Genomic DNA, 26,630 nt, shown 5'->3' on the forward strand with positions numbered 1-26,630 from the left:
CACTCGTCTTATCTGAAGTAAAGTTAGAATAGGTTGATGGTATCGTCTGTTATTGGTCACAGGCCCCTGAATTGAATCAGATCAACATTGTATCGTGGCAGATTTTGTGATATCAGTAAATATTGTATCTTCCAAAGAATCGATATATCGTATCGTAATAAAATGTGATTGATGCCCCTAGTATAAGACTTCATTATTAATAACTGTCTTTCTAGTGTACAACGCCATGTTTCTCAATTATCCTCCTCTCTTCTTATCCCACTAATGTGCCGATCACAAGGTTTAACTGCAAAACTTTCCGAACTGTCAAACTGAATAAAAAATGTGATGACATTAAAGTCACGTGGTATTCTTCATTTGGCACAATGTGGTGGAGCAGATTTTCACAGAAGTGAAACAAATTTCCCAACTTCTGTATCATGCGCCCAACTCTCATCAGAGCAGAGACACTCCCTCTTCAAGAAGAAAAAACAGAATACAGAACAGCTGAACCAGCTCGGTCCTCAGACACGTCTTTATCAAAACAAGATGAAAAAGTTCCTGTTGTTGCTTCTCTTCTGTTACGTCTCATCTCCAGGTAAGATCACATTTGAATTATTTTCTTATTTCAAATCATTTTACCTCAATGTGCCATTGCTCTCGTTTGTTTCTTGTATCTAGACATCATTGAAGATGAGAGAGACCTCAATGATATCCCAGATTTTAAAATAAAGGTTATATAAGAATCTTCACTTTCCACTTTGTTCCTGTGGAGCTCCGGGACACACCTGTAGTTTAGTTTCACTTTAGCTTCAACATGATGAGACTATTTGTTTTAACTGAATCATACTGAATACCTCATATTCATGATGAGTGTGATGATGATGATGTTTTTATATTTATACTGAATGTATAAACCTTGTTTGTCCTGCAGTGAAACACTCAAGTTTTTCTTAACGGCATCTTCTGGAGTCCCAAACATGTCGGAGCTTGTGGCTTCTGGACTGGTGGATGATCTTCTGTTTTGTTACTGTGACAGCAACAAAAAGTTACTAGAACCCAAACAGGACTGGATGAAAAATGTATTTAAAGACAATCGTCAGCAGTTGGAGTGGTACACTCTAGAGTGTCTTGATATTCTGCCTAACAGATTCAAACCCTGGATGGATCACTTTAAGCAACGCTTCAACCAAACTGGAGGTACAGTATCTATGAATTTTATATGTTATATTGTAATTATATACTGCATTGTTAAAAGGTACAGTCTCTGTCTCTCAGGTGTCCACATTCTCCAGATGATGGAAGGCTGTGAGTGGGACGATGAGACTGGAGAGGTCAATAGTTTTTTGCAGAATGGTTATAATGGAGAAGACTTCATAGCATTCGACCTGAAGACATCGACATGGATCGCTTCAAAACCACAGGCTGTCATCACCAAACAGAGTTGGGATGCTGAGATATCTAGAATAAAATACTATGAGATTCACCTCACTCAGATTTTTCCTGAATGGCTGAAGATGTATTTGGACTATGGGAAGAGCTCTCTGCTGAGAAAAGGTAGAATCACATTTCCTGATGTAGTTTCATGAACACAACAATGTTCATACAGTCTGCTCAGACTGAACTGCCATTGTGCCAGTATGCAGTCAGTGAGTGTCAGTGTTTTAAAATAGAAATATTGATGTTTTATGGAAAATTAACATAGTTGTTGCTATAAACTGTAAAAAAATGTCAGATCCTTCTTCTCTGTCTATAGTTTCCTTCTTTGTCTATGATGTGGAGATTATGTAACTGATGAGTTGTTATGTAGTCCTGTCAGATGTTTTTATAGCTCATAAGATTGTATGGGCCTGTACATGTAGTGCATTTATCTAAAAGAAAAGTTGTTTACATGGTGTAAGCCTAACTTACATCTGTTGAGTCTGGATTTCACTTAAAGGTACACTATATAGGTTTTTACCACTAGTAGTTATATGTAGTAATCTTTTCATAAATTGATTCCTGTGTATCTCTCTCTCTCTCTCTCTCTCTCTCTCTCTCTCTCTCTCTCTCTCTCTCTCTCTCTCTCTCTCTGCAGATCTTCCCTCAGTGTCTCTCCTCCAGAAGTCTCCCTCCTCTCCAGTCAGCTGCCACGCTACAGGTTTCTACCCTGACAGAGCCATGATGTTCTGGAGGAAAGATGGAGAGGAGCTTCATGAGGACGTGGACCTCGGAGAGATCCTCCCCAACCACGATGGATCCTTCCAGATGAGTGTTGACCTGGACCTTTCATCAGTCCCAGCTGAAGACTGGAGGAGGTACGACTGTGTGTTTCATCTCTCTGGTGTGGAGGACGACATCGTCACCAAACTGGACAAAGCAGAGATCAGGACCAACAGAGGTGAGACTGGAATAGGAAGTGACTGAAAGATGTGTTTAGTTTACTTCAGTTGTCCTGAAGTTCATGATTTATTGATTTGTCACCTTTCTGATGCTGTGTGTAAGCCTACTGTTTGATATCTGTGGCCATACTACCACATACACACAAAAAAACCTGAACTGCCAGTTAGCGGGCTAGCTCCCTCATCCTTTATTTCAGAGACACATTTGTACAGTTGACTGCTGTCTTAGGACTGATTACAAACTTTACTATTTCACACAGCAGTTTAAAGCTAACAGGACAGCTTCCTCTGTTGGTGGAGCTCTAAACAAAAGTGTCTTTTTTCGTTGGTTTAGCTTTTGTCATCTAGTTTAATGTGGAACAAGCAAGTCATTTTTTAGCTTTTGATTTTAAACCAGTGCACACAATGCATGGAATTCATCCATAAGTAATGTGTGTACAGTAGGTATAATACACAGATGAATGTACTTCTGTTCTAACCTGTTTTGTCTATCTGGTTGTTGACATATTGTTGTTATTTGTTCAACAGAGAATCCTTCAGACAGGACCATTCCCATCACTGCTGCAGTGGCTGTTCTTGCTGTCGTCGTCCTCGCCACTGCCACTGGATTCATTTTTTACAAAAAGAAGAAAGGTGAGCGAGGAGAATGGAAAAGTTATCTAGTCTACTTTTGGATTTGCTGTTTGTAAAAAGAAGAAAAGTGAGAGACCAAAGGAGTAAACGGTTTTCTCATTTACTTGCAACAAGCAACCAACAGAGAGACTGTAGCATGATGATGATGATGATGATGATGATAAATGTAAAAGGTGAAGGGTAAAAGATATTTATTTAACGTAAGTATGAGAATGAGTAGGAGAGGATCACATTCGATGGGAAAAGGTGACAAATTGTGTTCTGGCATTTTAAACTGTGACAACTGAAATGATTTGTCTTCTCTTCTTGTTTCAGCCAATCTCCCTCCACAATGTGAGTAGAACTTGTTTTTATTCTATTGTATCTGGTCTGACATGCTGTTACCAGGATGTGTTACTGCAAAACAGACATGAGTAAAGACATGGAGATTATAAATTAGTAAATTATTTTCTCACTCAGGGATTTCTCTGCTTACAGAGAGACCAAAAACAATGACTGTTTGACATGACCTGGAATTACTGTAGATGGGAGTAATAAATAACATGTAAGAAATTAAATGGATTTAAATTGAAAACCAGAAAAAATACATTAAGAGATTTAAGAAATAATTAGATATTTGTGTGACAGAAATAACAGATTATTGAATTTGCATTGTGGATTCGGTGGTAGGTACATATATACATACATATATATATATATATATATATATATATATATACACACACAGTACTGGTCAAAAGTTTTAGAACACCCCAATTTTTCAAAATCTTTATTGAAATGTTAGCAGTTCAAGTCCAATGAATACCTTGAAATGGTACAAAGGTAAGTGGTGAACTGCCTGAGGTTAAAAAAAAAATAATGTACATTTCAGAAGTTTACAAAAAGGCCTTTTTCAGGGAACAAGAAATGGGTTAACAATGTAAAGCTGTTCTGCAGCAATGGAGGTTGATCAAGCTTTGAAAGTTGGTGCTACCAATTCCCACAGGTGTTCACACTGGTCTGGATTACTTACAACCCCCTCTGTTTGTATAAAAGTATTGTTGGAACACACTGTGGTACCGTACCCTCGTGAGCATTATATGAACAGTATTGTACTGCAGAAAGTAGTGTGTTGCCATAAAAATGGCGGGGAAAAGGCAATTAACAATGGAAGAGAGACAGAGCATCATAACACTTAAGAATGTGTCTTTCCTACAGAGAAATTGCGAAGAAAGTCAAGGTGTCAGTGAGTACAGTATTCTTCACCATCAAAAGGCACTTAGAAACTGGGGGAAACTCTGACAGGAAGAGGTCTGGCAGACCCAAAGCCACAACAGAATCAGAAGACAAGTTTCTGAGAGTCAACAGCTTGGTGATAGGCGGCTCACAGGACAACAGCTTCAAGCACAGCTTAATAGTGGTCGTAATAAGCAAGTCTCAGTTCAACAGTAAAGAGAAGACTTGGAGCCTCAGTGTGTGACATCAACTGTCAAACATGGAGAAGGAAGCATGATGGTCTGGGGCTGTTTTTCTGGATCCACGGTCACGGTTTACATTGTAGATTCTCACTGAAGGCATCACAACTATGAATGAATACATATGGAATTATGTACTTAACAAAAAAGTATGAAATAACTGAAAACATGTCTTATAATTTAGATTCTTCAACGTAGCCACCCTTTGCTTTTTTAATAGCACTGCAAACCCTTGGTGTTCTCTCAATGAGCTTCATGAGGTAGTCACCTGAAATGGTTTTCACTTCACAGGTGTGCTTTGTCAGGGTTAATTAGTGGAATTCTTTTCCTTATTAATGAAAAAGCAAAGGGTGGCTACTTTGAAGAATCTAAAATATAAGACATGTTTTCAGTTATTTCACAGTTTTTTGTTAAGTACATAATTCCATATGTGTTCGTTCATAGTTTGGATGCCTTCAGTGAGAATCTACAATGTAAATAGTCATGAAAATAAAAAGGAAACGCATTGAATGAGAAGATGTGTCCAAACTTTTGGCCGGTACTGTGTGTGTGTATGTATGTATGTATGTATGTACGTATGTATGTATGTATGTATGTATGTATATATATATATATATATATATATATATATATATATATATATATATATATATATGACCAATAAAATGAAAACTGAAAAGGAAAGTTTAATTTTTCTTTAGTTTTTCATTCATATAGCACCTTAAAAGCAAGAAAGTTTGCACCAAAGTGCTTCCCAAAGATGAAAACATATGTATAGAAGCAGATATAAAAAGCTCTTGGGGTTGGAGGCTGCTGGTTGCTAATGTCACATTCAAGTTGTTGAGTCAGCTCATTGATTGTGACAGATGGAGCATGTCTCTTGGTTCTGGATAAAACATCAGATGCTAAACCTTTTTCAGAGGCTGGAAATCCTGAACACCTTTTGGTGGATCTGCAGAGTTCATCTGAACGACCAGCCTCTGGACAGGCTGCATCATCCTCTGGTTATTAAAGGCAGCTCAGTAACAGTGGCTTTTTCCTTACAGCTCCTGACAACAGCTCTGAGCTCTCTGAGAAACTGAATCCAGAGACCTGATTTACAAACACATCCTGCACTGGTAAAGCAGTAAACTCTTCACATCTCTAGTTAAACAGTTTGTGTGTGTGATTAATATCCTTTCTGTATTATAGGTTTATATACTCAAACATTCAGTTCATATACTCACTATATAACTATATAACTCTATTTGTCCTTGATCTAGGTATGCATATGGTTTGGGTCTTATAGATAAACTACTGTAACATGTATGGAACCATCCCAATGAAGTAGGGGTAAATAAAATGTCCTCTCTGGTGTTTGACATCTTGACAGCAACATCCTGATTATTTAGCTTAATTAAAAGAAAAATGTTGTGTAAATATTCTGATTATATATTTCTTTTAAAGTGTGGTTTTGGTTTTAAGAATCTCAGCCAACACTCAGCATGTCAGATGTTTTTGATATTCTCATATTTTGTATTTTATTTTAGAATCATTAATGTCAAATAAAATTACTCTTACATTTAAAATGCATCAATTTCAGTTTTTTTTTCTGTTGTCAGAGTAAGTGTGAAAACTTCTGACTCAGATTTATAAGATTTTAAACTTTATTAGTCAAACTAAAGGCAGAAGTCAGAAGCTGTTTTCTGGACTCACTGTCTGATCTTTCAGTCCACTAAACCTTTGTTCCAACCAGGTCTCTGTAGGGGAAAGGAAGCAGCACAGAGGCTCTTAGAGTCTGACAGTAGACTTATTTATTACAGGAGCAAGGACTAAATGAAAGAGAACTCATAATAGAAGCAAGCTGTGTTGTGTTCCATGATCCAATGTGTTTTGGACTTTAGCAGCAGACAAGCCCAAACAAATAGCTTTAGTGGAAGCAGGCAGGAACAGGTAACTTTAAACCCTTTGTCAGTTCCTGTAGAGCTGGGTAACTTCATAACACAGCCTTGTTCTGTTTCTCTGAGTGACTCATTCATTAAGTTAACATGTCTTGGATGTTTGTGTGTTTATTAACATCCTTCAAATTCAAAAATGCAAATAAAGTAACTTCAAATAGGTATTTTATTTATGGGAGCGTGTAGTCTTTTAGTTTAAAGCAACCAGATTTAGTTACAATCTCTATCAGCCTATCACATTCTTGCTGTCAATATTTAAATGTTCTCGTCTTCGTTACTTTCACCATGAATCGTCGCAACCCTCCTCCCGTTCACCTCAGTTCATCATTTCCATCATTCATATGTGTATATAAGACATGTCAGTATGGATACTTGTCATTAAAAAAATAAAGATATCAGTGATCAAACAGATGTGGTTGTCATGAAGATAAAATGGTAGGATGAGTATTTCACTAAAGATCTGTCAGGTCGGCTTTTAAATGTCACATTGGAAATATTGGGGTTTGTCATGTTTTTATATTTGATCAATTGATTTGTGGAAGTTTATTCATCAGCCTGTGCTCAAAAAACGTTTTTTTTTCTAAACCATTCTGAAGGGGCAGTACAGAAGATTTTAACTTTCAGATAGAATATAAACACATTCTGTAAGCATCATATTTACAAGATGATATATTCCCTTTCCCCCTGACATTAGGGATAAAATATCTGCTCTAATCTTTCTGATACAGGCCACAGATAGAAAATGTTCTGCTGATGTTGTTGTAATTCCTGCTGGTCACCAGTAGAGGTCAGCACAGGTTACAGCTCTACTAATCACTCTGAATGTAAGATCAGAAGAAATAACTGTTTATTGATCCTCAGAGAGGGGAAATAAGATGTTACAGCAGCACAAGAATCAATCCAGATAAAAATACATCAACAAAATAACATTGTATGCAGGCGGGGAAGGGAAAGGGAGAAATTAATTAGGATGATTGAAATTGGAATTATAAAGCACAATATAGCACAGTGTAAATAACCTGTTTGGAGAAAAACTGGTTTCTCAACTTCTGTATCACCCGCCCATCTCTCATCAGACCAGAGACACTCCCTCCTTCCTCCAAAAAACACAGAAGACAAAACAGTTGAACCAACTCGGTCGTTTACGTCTTTATCAAAACAAGATGAAAAAGTTCCTGTTGTTGCTTCTCTTCTGTCACGTCTCGTCTCCAGGTAAGATCACATTTGAATTCTTTTCTTATTTCAAATCATTTTACCTCAGTGTGCCAGTGCTCTCGTTTGTTTCTTGTATCTAGACATCATTGAAGATGAGGGAGACCTCAATGATATCCCAGATTTTAAAATAAAGGTTATATATGAATCTTCACTTTCCACTTTGTTCCTGTGGAGCTCCGGGACACACCTGTAGTTTAGTTTCACTTTAGCTTCAACACGATGAGACTATTTGTTTTAACTGAATCATACTGAATACCTCATATTCACGATGAGTGTGATGATGATGATGATGTTTTTATATTTATACTGAATACACCTTGTTTGTCCTGCAGTGAAACACTCATTCAAGTTTTTCGTAACTGCATCTTCTGGAGTCCCAAACTTCCAAGAGTTTGTGGCTTCTGGAGTGGTGGATGTTGGAAAAATGTTGTGTAAATATTCTGATTATATATTTCTTTTAAAGTGTGGTTTTGGTCTTTAAGAATCACTCAGCATGTCAGATGTGTTTGATATTGTCATATTTTGTATTTTATTTTAGAATCATTAATGTCTCATCATTAATTACTCTTACATTAAAAATTGTCAGTGTAAGTAAGTGTGAAAACTTCTGACTCAGATTTATAAGATTTTAAACTTTATTAGTCAAACTAAAGGCAGAAGTCAGAAGCTGTTTTCTGGACTCACTGTCTGATCTTTCAGTCCACTAAACCTTTGTTCCAACCCAGGTCTCTGGAGGGGAAAGGAAGCAGCACAGAGGCTCTTAGAGTCTGACACTAGACTTATTTATTACAGGAGCAACAACTAGATGAAAGTGAACTCGTAATAGAAGCAAGCTACATGTTGTGTTACATGATCCAAAGTGTTTTGGACTTTAGCAGCAGACAAGCCCAAACAAAGAGCTTTAGTGGAAGCAGGCAGGAACAGGTAACAGAGACTCAGATGAAACCGTTTACACAGAACCAGAACATGTCTAAAATCTCTTTTGGTCAGAGTGAAGTCCTTGTTCACCTGTAAGGAGTCATTCACAGGGGAACACACCTCATACTGCAGGGGAAACATTCCCGTCTAATTAAACCAGGAAACAACTTTTGGACTTTCCAGCTCTACTTCTTTCTTTTTTTTTAAACAAGATGTATTTATGTATCTTGCTCCTCTTGTCTTATGTTTTATCTCCAGGTAAAATGACATTAAAGTCTTAACTTTAAACCCTTTGTCAGTTCCTGTAGAGCTGGATAACTTCATAACACAGCCTTGTTCTGTTTCTCTGAGTGACTCATTCATTAAGTTTACATGTGCTGGATGTTTATGTGTTTATTAACATCCTTCAAACACAAAAATAGATAAAGTAACTTTAAATCTGTATTTCATATATTTAATATGGAACGTAGTAAACATATCTTGTGTTGTGAGGTGAGGTGTGAAATGAGGAAGTAAGTTCTTTTTCAGGAATACCTTCATGAGGTGTGCCCTGTGAGTGAGAGTTATTGGAAACTGGCCTCATCATGTTCATTGTTTAAGACACATTGGAATTGAATAATCCTTAAAATAGGAATAGGGCTTTGATAAACTCTTTTACTGCTTACGGAATTGACAACCAGTTATCTAACAGAATGATCTACTAAAAAATGCAAATACATGACCTGAAAACCTGCGTGTCCGACAGTGAAACACTCACTCAATGGTGTTTTAAGCTAACCCTAACCTTAACCATAACCATAACCATAACCATAACCATTGCTTAATCCTAGTGCCTTCCAGGCAGCGCTGCCTGGAAGGAGACGTAAAGAGGATCCAGAACTCTACAACCTAATTAAGTTCCTGTGACATTAATATTTGAAACTATTTATAAGCTGTCAGACTCAGGAAAACAAGTCAAACTGAGTCTAGAGATTAGATTTGATGACTGTGAGTGAACCCAACCAGTGCTAGAGTTTAATGAGGTAAACTGTGGAGAAACACACTCAAATTGGTGCAGACGTTTAATGTAATATCAGTTTGCATTTCTGTATGAGGCTTCAAAGAACGCCTCTGACTGAAAGCTCACAGAAATAGATGCACAAATATTCATTTTGTAACTAGTTCAGATTTTATAAAGTCCCAAAACTTCAAATCTGACACTATTCTGGACAAGATCTGTATTAGTTTGGTGGTTGTAGGAGTTACATATTACACCAAATAATCTATGTCAATAACATGTTTCTTCCTAAATGGAAAGTCTTTTATTTTATTTTTTACTGCTCTTCTTTCTGGATTCTCAATGTTACTTTTCATATATGATAAATTAAACATATAATTAAACATAAACATTTGAGAAAGCAGGTTTAGTGAAAACTCTGAGTTTGTTAACCCTGAGATGGGTTACTGTACTACAAAGCAGTATTTGGCGTTAACGAGCTAACTTCAGGTTCAACCCAGGATTTTCTGTATCACGAAGATGGATCACTTGTTATCGGGTTCAATCTCCGTGGTAACTCATGCTGAACAACTGAAAGAGATCCAGGACATGTTGATCTTGATTCGTAGTACAGGCCTCTTCTCTCAGTCTCCTCTCTCTGACACAGTGCTCTTTCATTTCCTCATCCATTCAGTCAGTCTGTATCAGGTGCATTTTAGCGCAGTTTGTTATCTGCATGAATAAAAAAACAGGGTTGGTTTATTAACCGTGTTAGGCAGACAATAAAACTTTTTTTTTTTTTTTTCAAAACATGGCATTTCCTTTTGTCGACGATCCCGTTGATGAAGAAGCTGTATGACTTCGAGTTAAACATACGTCAGGGGGATGATATTGAAGCCCCGACTCTAGATGCATTTTCATTTCCAGATTACTACCTATTTGAGTGGTATCGTTTTTCTTCCTTCGAGGTTTCTTGATGAAAACCTGCTCCCGACCAGGTTAGGTTCACAGGCTCAGTTACCATAGTAACTGATTCTGAGGTGAAGTTACCTCTCTTTCTGAAACGGGCTGGAGTTCCCCCTCTCTCTCAGGTTTGACTAACCTCTCTTTCTGAAACAGAAAACCCAGAGTTTCCCTCATCTCAGGGTTAACAAACTCTGAGTTTTCACTAAACCTGCTTTCTCAAATGTTTATTTTTAATTATATGTTTAATTTATCATATATGAAAAGTAACCATAAAGAAGAGCAGTAAAAAATAAAATAAAAGACTTTCCATTTAGGAAGAAACATGTTATTGACATAGATTATTTGGTGTAATATGTAACTCCTGCAACCACCAAAATAATACAGATGTTGTCCAGAGGTTAACAAATTCAGAGTTTCTAAACCATTCTCAAGGGGCAGTATAAAGTTTTTCACTTTCAGATAGAATATAAACACAATCTGTAAGCATCATATTTACAAGATGATATATTCCCTTTCCCCCTGACATTAGGGATATAATATCTGCTCTAATCTTTCTGATACAGGCCACAGATAGAAAATGTTCTGCTGATGTTGTTGTAATTCCTGCTGGTCACCAGTAGAGGTCAGCACAGGTTACAGATCTACTAATCACTGTGAATGTAAGATCAGAAGAAATAACTGTTTATTGATCCTCAGAGAGGGGAAATAAGATGTTACAGCAGCACAAGAAACAAACCAGACGGGGGAAGGGAAAGTGAGAAAATAATTAGGATGAGAAATTGGAATTATAAAGCACAATATAGCACAGTGTAAATAAACTCAAAGGAGTGAAACAAGTTTCTCAACTTCTGTATAAACCCTCCAACTGTCATCAGAACAGAGTCACTCCCTCCTTCCTCCAAAAAGCACAGAAGACAAAACAGCTGAACCAGCTCGGTCCTCAGACACGTCTTTATCAAAACAAGATGAAAAAGTTCCTGTTGTTGCTTCTCTTCTGTCACGTCTCATCTCCAGGTAAGATCACATTTTAAATCTTTACTTTACTTTGAACTCAGCTCTGTGTTTAGTTTTTGTGTAGCTCTGGAACACAGCTGGAGTTTAGTTTCACTTTAACTTCACCTCCAGACTATCATGTTTTAGATTAACTGAATCATACTACCATCATATGTATGATAAAATAATGATATGTGTCTATTTATACTGAATCTATAAACCTTGTTTGTCCTTCAGTGAAACACTCACTGACGTTTTTCGCCACTGCATCTTCTGGAGTCCCAAACTTCCCAGAGTACATGGCTACTGCAGTGGTGGATGAAGTTCTGATCGGTTACTGCGACACCAAGAAAAAGATACTAGAACCAAAACAGGACTGGATGAAAACATTTTTAGAAAACAATCCTCAGCAGTTGGAGTTTTACACTCAAACATGTTTTGAGGTTGAGCCAATCTCCTTTAAAGCCAAAATAGATCACTTAAAGCAACGCTTCAACCAAAATGGAGGTACAGTATTTATGCATGTCACATTTAACTTTTACTGCTAAACTGTAAAGTGACCGAAACTCATTCCCACCCTGAGATAATGAAATTCTAAACATCAATAGTCCAAATATCTTCACAATAACATAAACAGGAAGAGGGAATACAAGACATGTCCTTCATGGACCTGTCAGATAATGTGATTGAGGGTCTTATCATCTGTCTGGACAGGTTTGATTTCAGGAATCCAAATGTTTTGTTTACCGTCTGAAGATTTGTGTTGCTGCATAACACTTAAAAAGTGAAGTAACTAAGATTTTGATATTGCATGTTGGAAAATTGGGTTTATTGGTGTTTTTTGCCCCCAACGATGCCTTCCAGGCAGTGCTGCCTGGAAGGCACGGTTGGGAGGCACTGGTTAGGGTTAGGTTTGGGTTAAAACGCAGCACCCAGAATGGTTGCTGCGAGGGGCACGGGCACAAGGGGACCACTGGTGTGAATAAAACACTTTATAAAAACTCCTTAAAAAACCAGGTTCGGTTAAACAAAAAAGAAGACGGGGCTGTTTTAAAAAAAATAAAAATAAATAAAACGGCCAGATATTAAAAGGAGGTTAAAAGAACCACTGGAAAGGAAGGACAGCGGGAATTTAAAACTTTAAATAAAAGGTCAACTCCACAACTACTCCGGTGTCTCTCCCAGAGAAATATCAAGGTATAAAAATAATAATAAAAAATAATAATAATAAAAAATTAAATAAAAAACACCCACATGCCTACAAACATATATATAGTCATGTAATACAAAAAATTATAAAAAGCCTGGTGTCCCAATATAAAATAAACTCTATTACAATCTTAAAACCATGTTATTTAAATAAAAAAATTAAATACTGTCTGCGTTACTTGCTCTTGAGGTTAAAAATATCCATACACATACCATTCAGAGTTAATAAGTGCTATGTTTAAAAGTGCTTTAAGAAGTAAAAAGTGCCGCACAATAAATAACATAAATAATTTAAAATACATCATATGAATAAAACCAAACTGTTAGTAATAAATTGCATAAAACCAATGGCATGTGTATAGTTATGCTAAAATCTTGAGGCAAGTAATTCAATTCGCAATAATAATAAAATTAAAATAATAATAATAATAAATATAAATATAAACTATATATTAGCAACAGACAAAAAATCCAATTAAATTCTTAAAATGTAGATAAGACAGAATAAAAGTTATAAAAGGACAAACAAGGCATCTTCAAAATATTTATTAAAATTAATAAAATTAAAGTATTGGGTAGGACCTCCTCTGCAGGAATACATTAACCCCCCAAAAAAGGAAAGAATAGTGAAAATTGAGAAAAACATACCATAAAAGAAGTAAATATATAAAAAAAATTATTTTGCAATAAATAGTTATTAATTATAAAACAATAAAAAGTAATTTAAAATAGAAAGGGATGGAAAAAAACAAAGGAAAAGGAGGTCCACATAAAACCTGGGGAGAGAGGAGACCAGAGCAGTGGGAGGAAATATTTCTAAAAATACCTTGTAAAGCTTAGGTTAAAAAGAGAAGTGGATCCATTTTAATATTTTTCATTTAAACCCGTAGGGTCTATGGTTTTTAAAGATGGATCCACTTCCTCTCCGCTGCCCGACGCTGAGCCGTGGTCCAGGCTCTCCAGGCCCATGCTTTGAACATTTTGAGAACCATGGAGTTTAAAATGTGCATATAAAACAGTTGTGCCATCGCCCTTATTTAAAATATACTGGTGTTGTTTAATTCTTAAGTATAGTGCATTTCTTGTCTCCCCCACATACAATTTGTGGCAGGCCCTGCACCTAATTGCATAAACCACATTGATGGTTGTGTGCTGCAGGGCCTGCCCCGGGTTAAAACCAATTCTGCTGTAAGGGTTAAAAATGTGGGGGAGACTCATAAAACCAACATCCGAGCCTCAAACGCTTCCCTAGGGTCAGTATTCTTGTTTAGGTTTGTGTGAATTAAAATATAGGGTTAAGATTAAGGTTAGGGTTAGGTGCCTTGAAGGCAGTGGTCGCAGCGCTGCCTGGAAGTAAACTTTCATTGCACAAAATCCGACTAATGAAATGCAGCTGCCTTTCTGAGATGGTAATCCAAGAAGTAGAAAATAATGCAATAACTATAAATTGTTGGTCAGTTGGACCTGGGACTGCATCCAAGGCTGCAGATGTTAGATAGCACCAGTTGTATGATAACAGAACACAAGGAGGAGAGAGATCAGGGTCCTATTGCACAAAAGTAGAATAAAGAAATCCAGGATAAATGAAAAAGCGCAGCTTGACTTAGTGTGATCCACTCATCACGGTATCGATCACAGATTTACTGATGCAGAAATGGAAAAGACGAGTGTAGCATATGTTTCACCCGTTGAGCAGCAGCTTCTAATGGAAATTTACGAGGAGGTGAAACATATAATATGCAAAAAGGGAAATACGGCTGTTATCAAAAAAAAGCCTGACAGACAATAGCGGACCGACTGAATACGTATGGATTGTATGGAAAATAAAATGATTAAGAAGCTTTTATGGCATTCCAACACATTCTCACTCCTATTTGGTAAAAAAGGACGTTTGATTAGGTGCCATTGTCGTCGTTATTGATGCTAAAAGTCCGCTTTTAGAGTCCGCTGCACGGTGTGGGAGGATCCCCCTGCCTCACCCCGCCTCCCAGCGTTGCACGGGCGGGGGCACATTTCACGGGGACAGCAGCGGAGGAAAAGCCCATTTCCTCCGTATCGTCCCACTTTTTACCATTACCATCTCAACAACTGCAGTAGTAGGATTGAAATCAAACTCGTGACAGCAATAGTAACAAGTAATGCATGTTTTAAAATGAAGCAGAACACATTCAGAAGACAACGGAATAACTGTTAAACACATTTCTTTCGGATCAGAGCGGCAGCTGATTTACAACCCGGTCTCACGGCAGTTCGTGTAAATGTACACGTTATTCTTAATCTATTGATACGTGTTCACGGAGATGTTTTTCTCGTTTTTTACGTGTAACTGTCACGTTATTTTTTACGTGTAAATGTCACATTATTTTTTCGGGGAAAGGACGCCGGGAGGCGGCCGAAAAGGTCGCTCCATAAGCCGGGAGGCGCCCGCGAGGCGGCCCGCTGGGGACCAGCCGGGAAGCGGCCGAAAAGGACGCTCCATAAGCCGGGAGGCGCCCGCGAGACGGCCCGCTGGGGACGCCCCACAATAACGGGATGGCGGAGGTTGGGTTTAGGAAAAAACTTACGGGGAAAGGGCGCCTTAAACGCCGGAGAAAGGGCGCCTTAAACGCCGGGAGACGCGCCACAGTAACACGCGGGACAAAACGCCACACGCAGGGACGCCATCCCCGGGAAACAAAGCGCCGCAAACGGGACGCGATCCCCGCTCGCCCGGGTGAAAGTCCTGTGTTGTTTGACCCATCCACCACCTCGGCCAGCCTCCCTACGCGGATTTTCGGCTTTTTATATTACTCCCTACAATTTCGTGCTGTGGTAACGAAATATGCTTCCCATTGAAATACATTACTTCACATTTTCGTGTTGTCGACCACGTAAAAAACGACAAAAACGTCTCCGTGAACACGTATCAATAGATTCAAATAACGTCACATTTACACGAACTTCCATGAGACCGGGCTGTGATTTAAAGGGGTGATAGAATGCAAAACCGATTTTGCCCTGTCATAGTTGAATAACGACAGTTCGGTGGGTAAATAGGACATACATAGAAGCTCAAAATCCCATTGACACCCTTTTACTATGAAAATTTCATATTTTGAAACTGCCGCTGAAAACGGGCGAATCCCAACAAAGCTGGAAGTTGACGTCAACCTCCCAAAAACCGGAACCTTTGTCAGCCCATGGGTGTATTAAGAGAACGGTCACCGCCCCAACATTTACATAGGCTACACAACTGACCTGAGATCAGTTAGTCTTCTGAATCTAGGTCGCAGAGGATCTCAGAAAATGTATACATTGTTCATATGCTATTTTACCATTAAATTCACTTCTGAGAATTTTTTATGCGCGAAATCAACTACTTAGAGGTCAAATATGGGGGCGTTTTACGAAAATTGATGTCTAATTGTGGAATTTTGTCCGACGTGTCGGACTTCAGAGGCTGGTGCTGCCTGTGTTGCTGCCTCGCCGCCTGGCCTGCCTTCCTCCACAGACCCCGGTAACTCCGGCACGGCTGCTGCAGCCCACAGCACCTCATACCCGCCAAGAAAGTCACCGTTTGGGCTGGTGGACTACTACCAAACGCGCTGCTCTGACAGAGCTCCAGGGCCTGCAACTCCCCTCTTCCTGCTAGCTAGCTAAATGCCCGGGTGTATGTGAGGCGAAGCGGGCAACGAAGCTTGCGCCAACGCATTCTCTTACCACAGATAAAATAAACGCCGCTTGTCCATGAGTCTCATTGATAGAGCTCGGCGGGATGGGAGCTCTATCAATGAGAGCTAGCTAGCCTCCTCTTAGAATTCCTCTGGAATTCACAAATATTCATTAACTTGAAATCGGACACCGTTGTTAGCTTTATAAAAAATATAGTTAGATGTTGTATAAGGCTGGATCGAAATTCAAACTGTAAATATACCGAATTACGAACCCCAAAAATGAAGCTACCTAGCGCGCAATCTGTACACATAGGATTGAAGGGACGCAGCGTAACGAAAACCTTTACAGCTCACAAATATTCATTAACTTGAAATCGGACACAGTCGTTAGCTTTATAAAACATATAGTTAGATGTTGTATAAGTGGCGTGGATGAAATTCAAACTGTAAATATACTCAAATTACGACCAAAAATGAAGCTAACTAGCCGCCAATCTGTACACATAGGATTGCAGGGACAGTCGCAGCTAACGAAACCCTTACAGCTCACAAATATTCATTAACTTGAAATCGGACACACAGTTGTTAGCTTTATAAAACATATAGTTAGATGTTGTATAAGTGGCGTGACGGAAATTCAAACTGTAAATATACTCAAATTACGACCAAAAATGAAGCTAACTAGCCGCAATCTGTACACATAGGATTGCAGGGACAGTCGCAGCTAACGAAACCCGTTACAGCTCACAAATATTCATTAACTTGAAATCGGACACCGTTGTTAGCTTTATAAAACATATAGTTATATGTTGTATAGCTAAGTGGCGTGACATGTGTGTAACATTTGGTAAGAGATTGCTGGTGTAACAAGCTCGCTGACCGCGCCTCACACACGGGCCATTTAGCTAGCAGGAAGAGAGGAGATGCAGGCCCTGGCGCTTTGTCAGGGCAGCGGCGTTAGTAGTAGTCCACCAGCCCAAACGGTGACTTTGCGGGTATGAGGTGCTGTGGGCTGCAGCAGCCGTTCCGAGCTCAATCGAGCTCACAGCAAGCCGGGGTCTGTGGAGGAAGGCAGGCCAGGCGGCGAGCCCCAACACAGGCAGCTGAACTCCGACACACAGTTTTACCAAATTTGCAATTAGCCATCCATTTTCGTAAAACGCGCCATATTTGAGCTTTATATCGTTGATTTCGCATAAAAAGTCTCAGAAGTGAATTTGGTAAGGAAACATTGCAGTGTCTGGAATATGAGATTCTGTCTCGTTTCTAATGTATGTGTATTGGAGATTCGGCTCAACCAATCAGCACACGACCTCTAATGCGTGTGTATGGCGAGCGCTCAACCAATCAGCGCGCGTCTTTCTGTGTGTATCGGGGCAAGGCTCAACCAAGCAGCGCAGCCGTCCATCTAAATATTCATGACCATACCATATTTGGAAGAAAAGCTCTTGTTACAAATAGGGCCAAAACACAGGGATGCATAAGGGCCAATAAAATATCAACCAGGCCATTTTCAGCCCAACTAATGTTACATACCCCATTAGGAGACCATAAGGAACAGTGTGAAATACCCTATATAATCATTCTATCACCCCTTTAACACATCAGACTCCAGGATTAATCTTAGCCTGCCTGTTAGCCTGCTCTGGACCAGGCTAGCTGCAAAGAATAAATCGCCATAGTTACTTGGCTGGGCTTAATTCAACCTGCTTTTGTGCAACCAAGTCAAAGCTAAATTCATCCAGGATAACCTGAATATCCCGGGTTAATCCCTTATCCTGATTTTGTGCAATACCCCTCAGGTCCTCAGCTGGACACCAAGCAGGGATGGTTCATTTCATGTTCCACATCTGAAACCCTAAACTATGGAGTTGATGTTCCATAACCCATAGCAACCTCTCCTTCGAACACCACGCCAACAAATCAGCAGAACTCCCTATTGTGGGAGTAATGTTATGTTTTATTTTTTTTGATGTGTTGCTTTATATGATCATTTTAATTAATGCCTGTGTAAAGTGTCTTTAAGTACTGTGAAAAGCACTCTATAAATAACATGTATTCTTCTTCTTCTTCGTCTTCTTATTATTATTATTATTATTAATTACAGTCTCTCTCTCTCAGGTGTCCACATACTTCAGAGTATAAGTGGCTGTGAGTGGGACAATGAGACTGGAGAGGTCAATGGTTTTAATCAGTATGGTTATGATGGAGAAGACTTCCTATCATTCGACCTGAAGACATCGACATGGATCGCTCTGAAACCACAGGCTGTCATCACCAAACAAAGATGGGATGCTGACATATCTAGAATAAAACACAATGAGATTTACCTCACTAAGATTTATCCTGAGTGGCTGAAGATGTATTTGGACTATGGCAAGAGCTCTCTGCTGAGAAAAGGTAGAATCACATTTCCTGATGTAGTTTCATGAACACAACAATGTTCATACAGTCTGCTCAGACTGAACTGCCATTTTATTATCACTCCAATCAGTCTGACATCACCTTCTTTTTGGCTGTTTTCTGTGGTGGTAAGATTTGATCTAGCACTCCTCAATCAGTAGAGACTGACAAGTTAGAGTGCTCTGACGTTACATGGCACCTGCTTGACTCGGCTCGACTCGAAAGCGTAGGTATATGTAAGGAGATAACATGGGCACAGGCTAATTATTGCTAACAAAAAAAAAGAGTGCATTTGACTGCTTAGGGAACTCACTACTGGAGAGCTAGATATTAAGTTAAGTACTTACTTTATTTGGGTTTTTGCTGCTTCTTCTACTTTTCTACTGCTGCTGTGTGTTGTTGCTGGATTGGCTGTGTTCTTAGGCAAAATGTAGTGTTTTTTCTTAAAGTGACTGAAACTAGTTTAGTGTGAAGTTGGGGAGTGGAGGTTAACAACTATCAGGTGCTTTGACTGATTAGCCAGGGTGTGGCCTCCCCACCTGTAGCCAACAGCAATCACCTCCTTGTATTTAATACTGGCATTTGCGTGAAGCGGCAGCCTCATCGGACGAAGACTCGGCGGACACAGACAAAGGAGTCTACGCAGGAGTCTTCGTGGGACGCTAAGTGGGAAGTTAAGTGGGCTTGATATCTTTTATGATATCTCATATCTCACTTACACTGCTGTGTCTTTATCTGGAAATGTGCTGCTTCTCCATTCCTGTCCGTGTTTCCTCTCGGAGATACTACAAACCACGCATTAGCTCGCAACATTTCCGCAACCCCACCTGTCTTACCTATCCCACCCATTCCACACACATTCAACACCTTGCTGCAGGTGGCCTGTGGAACTGCCAGTCTGCCACTCGCAAGACTGAGTTCATCTCTGGCTTTGCCAGCCAGAAATCCCTTGACTTCCTTTCCCTCACTGAGACCTGGATTACACCGACCCACACATCCAGCCCTGCTGCTCTCTCTTCTGCCCACTCTTTCACCCACTCACCCAGACCCACTGGGAGAGGCGGGGGGACAGGCCTCCTCATTAACCCCAAGTGGAGATTTTCTCTCTACCAACTGCCACAGTTCACTCCACTCTCTTTTGAACTTCATGCTGTTACCATAACGCATCCGGTACAACTAGTCATCATTGTTATCTACCACCCGCCAGGTCTGGGAGAGTTTTTGGAGGAGCTGGATGTCCTTCTTTCAAACATCCCTGAAACTGGCCCTCCGCTGGTACTTCTGGGCGACATCAACATCCAGACAGAGAAGTCAGCTGCGTTTTTACACCTTCTCTCTTCTTTTGCCCTCTCACACTCTTCTTCACCACCCACTCACAAAGCTGGAAACCACCTAGATCTCATATTCACCAGAAACTGCTCTACATCCAACCTCACTGTTACTCCACTCCATACCATACCATTTCTTCATCTCTTACTCTCTCCCACTCTCCCAAGCTCACAACCATATCTCAAGAGACACCATACCTGTCTGCCGTAATATTCGTTCACTCTCTCCTTCTTCTCTGGCAGCATGTACTTTATCAACCCTCCCTCCATCTGACTCTTTCTTAATCATGCCTCCCAACGCTGCCACAGACACTCTCCTCTCTACTCTATCCTCCTCTCTTGACTCTCTCTGCCCTCTTACTTCATGGCAGGCTCGCAAGTCCTCCCCAGCTCCATGGTTATCTGAGTGCACGCTGAAAGATCAACAACAGAAATCCAAACACCCAGATGATCTGCTTACCGATCAGTCTCTTCTTTCCTCCTTTGCTGCCTCTATTTCTGCAGCAAAAAGCGCCTTTTATCAAACCAAAATGTAATCCTCTTTCTTGAACCCTAAAAAGCTTTTTTCTATCTTCTCTAACCTCCTAGATTCCCCCAGTCTACCTCCTCCCTCCTACCAAACCACTTTGTCAACTACTTTGTAAAAAAGATAGATGACATACGCTCTTCATTCTCCACCACACCTCCTGAAATCACCTTACCATCCATCACATCCAGTACTCTTTCCTCTTTCACTGCATTCAGCTTCTATGGCTTGTACATCTGGAACAAACTACCACTAAACTGTAGGTCGGCACCTAATCTCAGCTCTTTTAAATCAAGGCTGAAGACCTTTTTTTTTTAACACTGCCTTTTCTTAATTCATTGCACTCCATTGTGAATTTACTTTTGTATTCAATCTACTTTTAATTGTTTTTTCTTTCCATCGTTTATATTTTCGTATTAACTGCTTTATATCTGTTATCAATTTGTATTAATTTTTGACTTTGTTTTTATGTCTTGTGTAAAGCACTTTGAATTGCATTGCTGCTGAACTGTGCTATACAAATAAAATTGCCTTGCCTTGCCTTTCACCCCTCTATCTCCAAATCAAATTCTTACTTTGATTACCTCTGCCAGCCCAACCACCTGCCCCCTTGATCCTATCCCTTCTCACCTTCTCCAGTCTATTGCTCCTGACCTTCTTCCTTTCCTCACCCATCTCATTAACATCTCTTTGTCAACTGGCTGTTTCCCCAATGCCCTCAAAGAGGCAAGAGTGACCCCACTACTCAAAAAACCACTTGACTCACTCTGAGGTAAATAACTACAGACCCGTCTCCCTTCTTCCATTTCTATCTAAAACTCTTGAGCGTGTCATTTATAATCAACTCTCTACCTACCTCCACCAGAACAACCTTCTTGATCCCCACCAGTCTGGCTTCAAGGCTGGCCACTCAACAGAAACTGCCCTCCTTGCTGTCACTGAGCAACTTCACACCGCTAGAACAACCTCACTCTCTTCCGTCGTCATCCTTCTCGATCTTTCTGCTGCTTTTGACACAGTGAACCACCAGATCCTCATTTCGACACTCCAGAATCTGGGTGTCTCAGGCTCTGCACCCTCATTGCTCACATCTTACCTGGCAGACCGAACCTACCGGGTAACTTGGAGAGGATCTACCTCAGAACCTTGCCCACTCAAAACTGGGGTTCCTCAGGGATCAGTCCTGGGTCCCCTCCTCTTTTCTCTGTACACCAACTCTCTCGGGTCTGTCATTCGGTCGCACGGTTTTTCTTATCACAGCTACGCAGATGACTAATTCTCTCCTTTCCGGAGTCTGAAACTCAAGTAACAGCACGTATCTCGGCATGTCTGACTGACGTTTCTTCTTAGATGTCCACACACCATCTGAAACTGAACCTTGACAAGACTGAGCTCATTTTCCTTCCTACCCAAAACCTGACTATAACAATTGATAACTCTGTGGTAGTCCCCACCCAGAATGCTAGAAACCTAGGTGTGACACTTGATGACCAACTCTCCTTCACTGCCAACATTGCTGCAACTACCCGATCATGTAGATACATGCTGCATAACATCAGAAGGATACGTCCTCTTCTAACGCAGAAGGCTCAGGTTCTGGTTCAGGCTTTAGTCATCTCACATCTAGACTACCTGCATGTGCCATCCGACCCCTGCAGCTCATTCAGAACGCAGCAGCTTGACTTGTCTTCAACCTCCCCAAGTTCTCTCACACTACATCCCTCCTCCGCTCTCTTCACTGGTTACCAATTGCTGCCCGCATCCGCTTCAAGACACTAGTCCTTACATACAGGGCCACAAATGATCAGCCCCAGCTTACATCCAGGACATGGTCAAACCATATACCCCAACCCGCCAACTTCGCTCTGCATCAGCCAAACTGCTTGCTGCCCCCTCACAGAGAGGGAGAACTAATCACTCAACCAAATCCCGACTGTTCGCTTTCCTGTCTCCCAAATGGTGGAAGAAGCTCCCTATCGACATCAGGATGGCCAAAAGCCTACACATCTTTCGCCGAAGGCTAAAAACACATCTCTTCCGACTACACCTCGGATAAAAAAAAAATATATATATATATATATATATATCTTGAACCTGCACTTTCATATGTCTCTTTGTAGCTTTGCTTATTTAAAGCTAATGTACTTGCACTTACTACTTGTTGTTGTTTGAACCTTCAGAGTTGAAAGCCCTTAATTCTAAGTTGCTTTGGATAAAAGCGTCAGCTAAATGACATGTAATGTAAAAAAATGCTAGTTAACATTAGTAATTAAACTTAAACAGCAAATTTGAGTCGAAACTGTCTGAGCTTCTCCTGTACTATACAGTAATTCCTCTACTATGTGACAGTAAGTCGCATGGTTATGACACAATCGTTAGCTTATTTTTACAAAAATGTCTGCTACGGAGCCATAACGTGAGGTAACGTAATGGAGCCTTTTATACATTGTTGTGTTTCTTTAGAAATAAACAATGGACAAATGGAGTCTTTAAACGCTTCAGATGTAAAGTTATTCGCTGTCAAAGTGACATCAAAATGAATGGCAGTCAACGGAATGCTAATGGGAGGTGATGGCTTGTTAGCATCAAAATGGCGCCATAGGAGCTACGCATTCCGAGGAGAAGCTTGACACAGTGATTAGTGACGATTCTCTCCGACCAATCAGTAGTCTGCAGGTTTTCACATCACCTTTTTGGTATGGTTAGCAGGTACCAGGGACTTTTTTCATAATGGAAAACCAAAAAATGCAAGTAGAATCGAGGCGAGTCAAGCAGGTACCATGTAATGGAAAAACACCATTAGAGTGCTCTGACATTACTTTCTATCAATAGCAAATGATAGCCAGTGCACAGTTAGCATACGGTGAGTAAGTTTAACTGCATTGACAGGTGGTCTGTCAGTTGGTCCGTTTGTCCTTCAGCTTGTTACAGACTGACTGGCTGGCTGTAAAATACTGTACATATATTCATGGTCCCCAGAGAATCAATTGTAAAAACTTTGAACCTCTGACTTTTCAGCTAATGCCATCATCAGGTCAAATCCTTCTGTTTATCCAGCAATTTGATTTATGACCAAATACCTGCAAAACTAATGACATTCTCTCAGCCTCAGCTGTACTTTAGGTTTAGCGCTAATGAGGAAATATTAGAATGCTAACATGCAGAACTGAGATTATAACCTGCCAAACATCAACATGCTGCTAAAATTAGCTCAAAGCGTCGCTGTACATCAGAACAACCTCAGACCTGCTAGCATGGCTTTAAACACTTAGTCTTGTTGTTTGATGTTTAATTACTTATTTATTTTACTTGGGAGAATTTTCACACCTTTTGTTAACAATTCCCTATTGTATTTTTCTTCATTTGTCTTTTTCCGTTGTTTTCTTTCCATTCTCTCTCTCTCTCTCTCTCTCTCTCTCTCTCTCTCTCTCTCTCTCTCTCTGCAGATCTTCCCTCAGTGTCTCTCCTCCAGACGTCTCCCTCCTCTCCAGTCAGCTGCCACGCTACAGGTTTCTACCCTGACAGAGCCAAAATGTTCTGGAGGAAAGATGGAGAGGAGCTTCATGAGGACGTGGACCTCGGAGAGATCCTCCCCAACCACGATGGATCCTTCCAGATGAGTGTTGACCTGGACCTTTCATCAGTCCCAGCTGAAGACTGGAGGAGGTACGACTGTGTGTTTCATCTCTCTGGTGTGGAGGACCACATCGTCACCAAACTGGACAAAGCAGTGATCAGGACCAACAGAGGTGAGACTGGAATAGGAAGTGACTGAAAGATGTGTTTAGTTTACTTCAGTTGTCCTGAAGTTGATTTATTGATTTGTCACCTTTCTGATGCTGTGTGTAAGCCTACTGTTTGATATCTGTGGCCATACTACCACATACACACAAAAAAGCCTGAACTACCAGTTAGCGGTTTAGCTCCCTCAGCCTTTATTTCAGAGACACATTTGTAAAATTGACTGCTGTCTTAAGACTGATGCAAACTTTACCATTTCACAGAGCAGTTAACAGCTAACCAACAGTTTCCTCCATTCTTTACTCTGTTCCTGCGAGAGTCAGCACTATCATGATGGTTCGGCCAACAGGTACAAATATGTCGCTCACCAAAGTGAGGCTCTAAACAAAAGTGTGTTTTTGCTGGATTAGCTTTTCTCTTTTGGTTTATTATGGAATAATTCAAACATTTTTTAGTTTTAGCTTTTAAACCAATGCACTCCACCTGTTACAGGATAAACCAACATGTAATTGGTTCATAAGTAATGTGTGTACAGGTGTTAATAAATAGATAAATCTGTTCAATACTTCTTTGTCTATATGGTTGTAAACGTTGTTTTTTGTTCAACAGAGAAGCCTTCTGACATGACCATTCACATCGCTGCTGGAGTGGCTGTTCTTGCTCTCATCCTCGTCGCTGCCACTGGATACATTTTTTACAAAAAGAAGAAAGGTGAGATACTAAAGAACTAAAAGATTTTCTCTTTTTTTACTTTAAGTTAAAAAGTTAAAACAAACTATTGTAAAGCAACCAACAGAGACTGTACCATGATGATGATGATGATGATGATAATAAATGTAATAGGTGAAGCGTAGAAGGGTAAAATATACTTACTTAACATTAGCAGGAGAATGATTAATAGAGGAGATCAGATTCATTGGAAAAAGGTGCCAAATGTTCATTATCATTTATGTTTATGTATACTTTTTGATATTAATGAACATCCTTTACATTCAAGCCATTGCCAAATTAGTTGCTACAAAGCTAATTAAGACTATCAGCTCCACACAACTCTCTCTGTATTTCTCAGTATGACTATGCTCAGAAGATTGTGGCGTCTGGTGACTTTCCCGTGCAGAAACTCGAGTGAAGATAATGACCTCTTCTGAATCATCATGTTTTTTTAATCATCCTTGGCTACTAGCACCTGCGTAGAGGAGGGGTGGGGGCTGTGCGCTATCATGAAACGCTTGTATCATGTGGATGCGCAGTTTTGACAGTTTTGTCATTACTTAGAAATCCTCATGGGGGGGGGGGGGCGACAGAAACTAGGCACTATAGCTTTAATTTCCAACTGTGACAACTGAAATGATTTGTCTTCTCTTATTGATTCAGCCAAACTCCCTCCACAATGTGAGTAGAACTTGTTTTTATTCTATTGAATCTGGTCTGACATGCTGTTACCAGGATGTGTTACTGCAAAACAGACTTGAGTAAAGACATGGAGATTATAAATTATAAAAAAAACTTCTCACTCAGGGATTTCTCTGCTTACATAGAGACCAAAAACAATGACTGTTTGACATAACCTGGAATTACTGTCGATGGGAGTAATAAATAACATGGAGTACTAGAATAGATATTTGTGTGACAGCAATAGCAGATTTAATTTTCTTGCATGGATTGTGGATTTGGTGGAAGATCAAAATAACTTCACTAACCTTTCCTTAAATAGAGAAAATTGGCTAAATATAAATGACCAATAAAATTAAATTAAAAAGGGGAAAGGGGAAGTTTAAGTTTATTTCATTCATATAGCACCTTAAAGCAAACAAGTTTGCACCAAAGTGCTTCACAAAGACAAAAACATATGTATAGAAGCAGATATAAAAAGCTCTTGGGGTTGGAGGCTGCTGGTTGCAAATGTCACATTCAAGTTGTTGAGTCAGCTCATTGATTGTGACAGAGGGAGCATGTCTCTTGGTTCTGGATAAAACATCAGATGCTAAACCTGTTTCAGAGGCTGGAAATCCTGAACACCTTTTGGTGGATCTGCAGAGTTCATCTGAACGACGAGCCTCTGGACAGGCTGCATCATCCTCTGTTTATTAAAGGCAGCTCAGTAACAGTGTCTTTTTCCTTACAGCTCCTGAAAACAGCTCTGAGCTCTCTGAGAAACTGAATCCAGAGACCTGATTTACAACCACATCCTGCACTGGTAAAGCAGTAAACTCTTCACATCTCCAGTTAAACAATACCTGAAATGATAAGCTTCTACAACAAGCCTTTATATTAAAGCCCCTACTATATCATGAAAGAGTCATGATGCAAAAAGCAAC

The 26,630-nt window shown here is 39.9% G+C and overlaps 3 protein-coding genes across 7 annotated transcripts in view; all 3 read left to right on the forward strand.

Annotated features, from left to right (window-relative positions):
• The first annotated feature begins 404 nt into the window (after window positions 1-404).
• On the forward strand, window positions 405-26,595 carry LOC120571344 (major histocompatibility complex class I-related gene protein-like). 3 transcript variants are annotated; one of them, XM_039820239.1, is made up of 8 exons: window positions 405-577; window positions 914-1,179; window positions 1,258-1,536; window positions 2,057-2,359; window positions 2,889-2,993; window positions 3,309-3,326; window positions 5,494-5,565; window positions 5,710-6,010. In XM_039820239.1, exons 1-7 carry the CDS (start codon window positions 420-422, stop codon window positions 5,541-5,543), a joined length of 1,179 nt encoding a protein of 392 aa, XP_039676173.1. In that variant the 5' UTR covers window positions 405-419; the 3' UTR covers window positions 5,544-5,565; window positions 5,710-6,010. The 3 variants fall into 3 exon arrangements, with proteins under 3 accessions (XP_039676173.1, XP_039676175.1, XP_039676172.1); XM_039820241.1 differs by lacking the exons at window positions 3,309-3,326; window positions 5,710-6,010 and adding an exon at window positions 26,531-26,595 and having other exon boundaries at window positions 5,494-5,586; XM_039820238.1 differs by having other exon boundaries at window positions 5,494-6,010.
• The window catches only part of LOC120571345 (major histocompatibility complex class I-related gene protein-like), a 29,775-nt gene continuing 11,142 nt past the window's right edge, over window positions 7,998-26,630 (forward strand). Inside the window, exons 1-8 of one of the 3 annotated variants that reach the window (XM_039820242.1) lie at window positions 7,998-8,030; window positions 11,335-11,473; window positions 11,690-11,959; window positions 18,436-18,714; window positions 24,018-24,320; window positions 24,922-25,023; window positions 25,687-25,704; window positions 26,438-26,595. In XM_039820242.1, coding sequence (XP_039676176.1) covers window positions 8,013-8,030; window positions 11,335-11,473; window positions 11,690-11,959; window positions 18,436-18,714; window positions 24,018-24,320; window positions 24,922-25,023; window positions 25,687-25,704; window positions 26,438-26,487 — 1,179 coding nt within the window. In that variant the 5' untranslated portion in view covers window positions 7,998-8,012 and the 3' untranslated portion in view covers window positions 26,488-26,595. Of the gene's footprint in view, window positions 8,031-11,334; window positions 11,474-11,689; window positions 11,960-18,435; window positions 18,715-24,017; window positions 24,321-24,921; window positions 25,024-25,686; window positions 25,705-26,437; window positions 26,596-26,630 lie in introns of those variants that run through there. The other 2 variants (XM_039820244.1, XM_039820243.1) reach the window with 2 other exon arrangements.
• On the forward strand, window positions 18,978-20,979 carry LOC120571356. The gene has a single exon (XM_039820260.1). The coding sequence runs from the start codon at window positions 19,414-19,416 to the stop codon at window positions 20,254-20,256; it is 843 nt and encodes a 280-aa protein (XP_039676194.1). The 5' UTR covers window positions 18,978-19,413; the 3' UTR covers window positions 20,257-20,979.

Source organism: Perca fluviatilis, chromosome 13 (assembly GCF_010015445.1).
Source record: "Perca fluviatilis chromosome 13, GENO_Pfluv_1.0, whole genome shotgun sequence".
Classification (NCBI taxonomy): Eukaryota; Metazoa; Chordata; class Actinopteri; order Perciformes; family Percidae; genus Perca; species Perca fluviatilis.

Bases quoted from the DNA above. Each gene is read 5' to 3' on its own strand.
- LOC120571344 (XM_039820238.1), top strand. From the start codon at position 420: ATGCGCCCAACTCTCATCAGAGCAGAGACACTCCCTCTTCAAGAAGAA. The intron at 1,180-1,257 runs GTACAGTATCTA...TCTGTCTCTCAG, and splicing joins ACGCTTCAACCAAACTGGAG to GTGTCCACATTCTCCAGATG. The intron at 2,360-2,888 runs GTGAGACTGGAA...TTTGTTCAACAG, and splicing joins AGAGATCAGGACCAACAGAG to AGAATCCTTCAGACAGGACC.
- LOC120571356 (XM_039820260.1), top strand. From the start codon at position 19,414: ATGATATCTCATATCTCACTTACACTGCTGTGTCTTTATCTGGAAATG.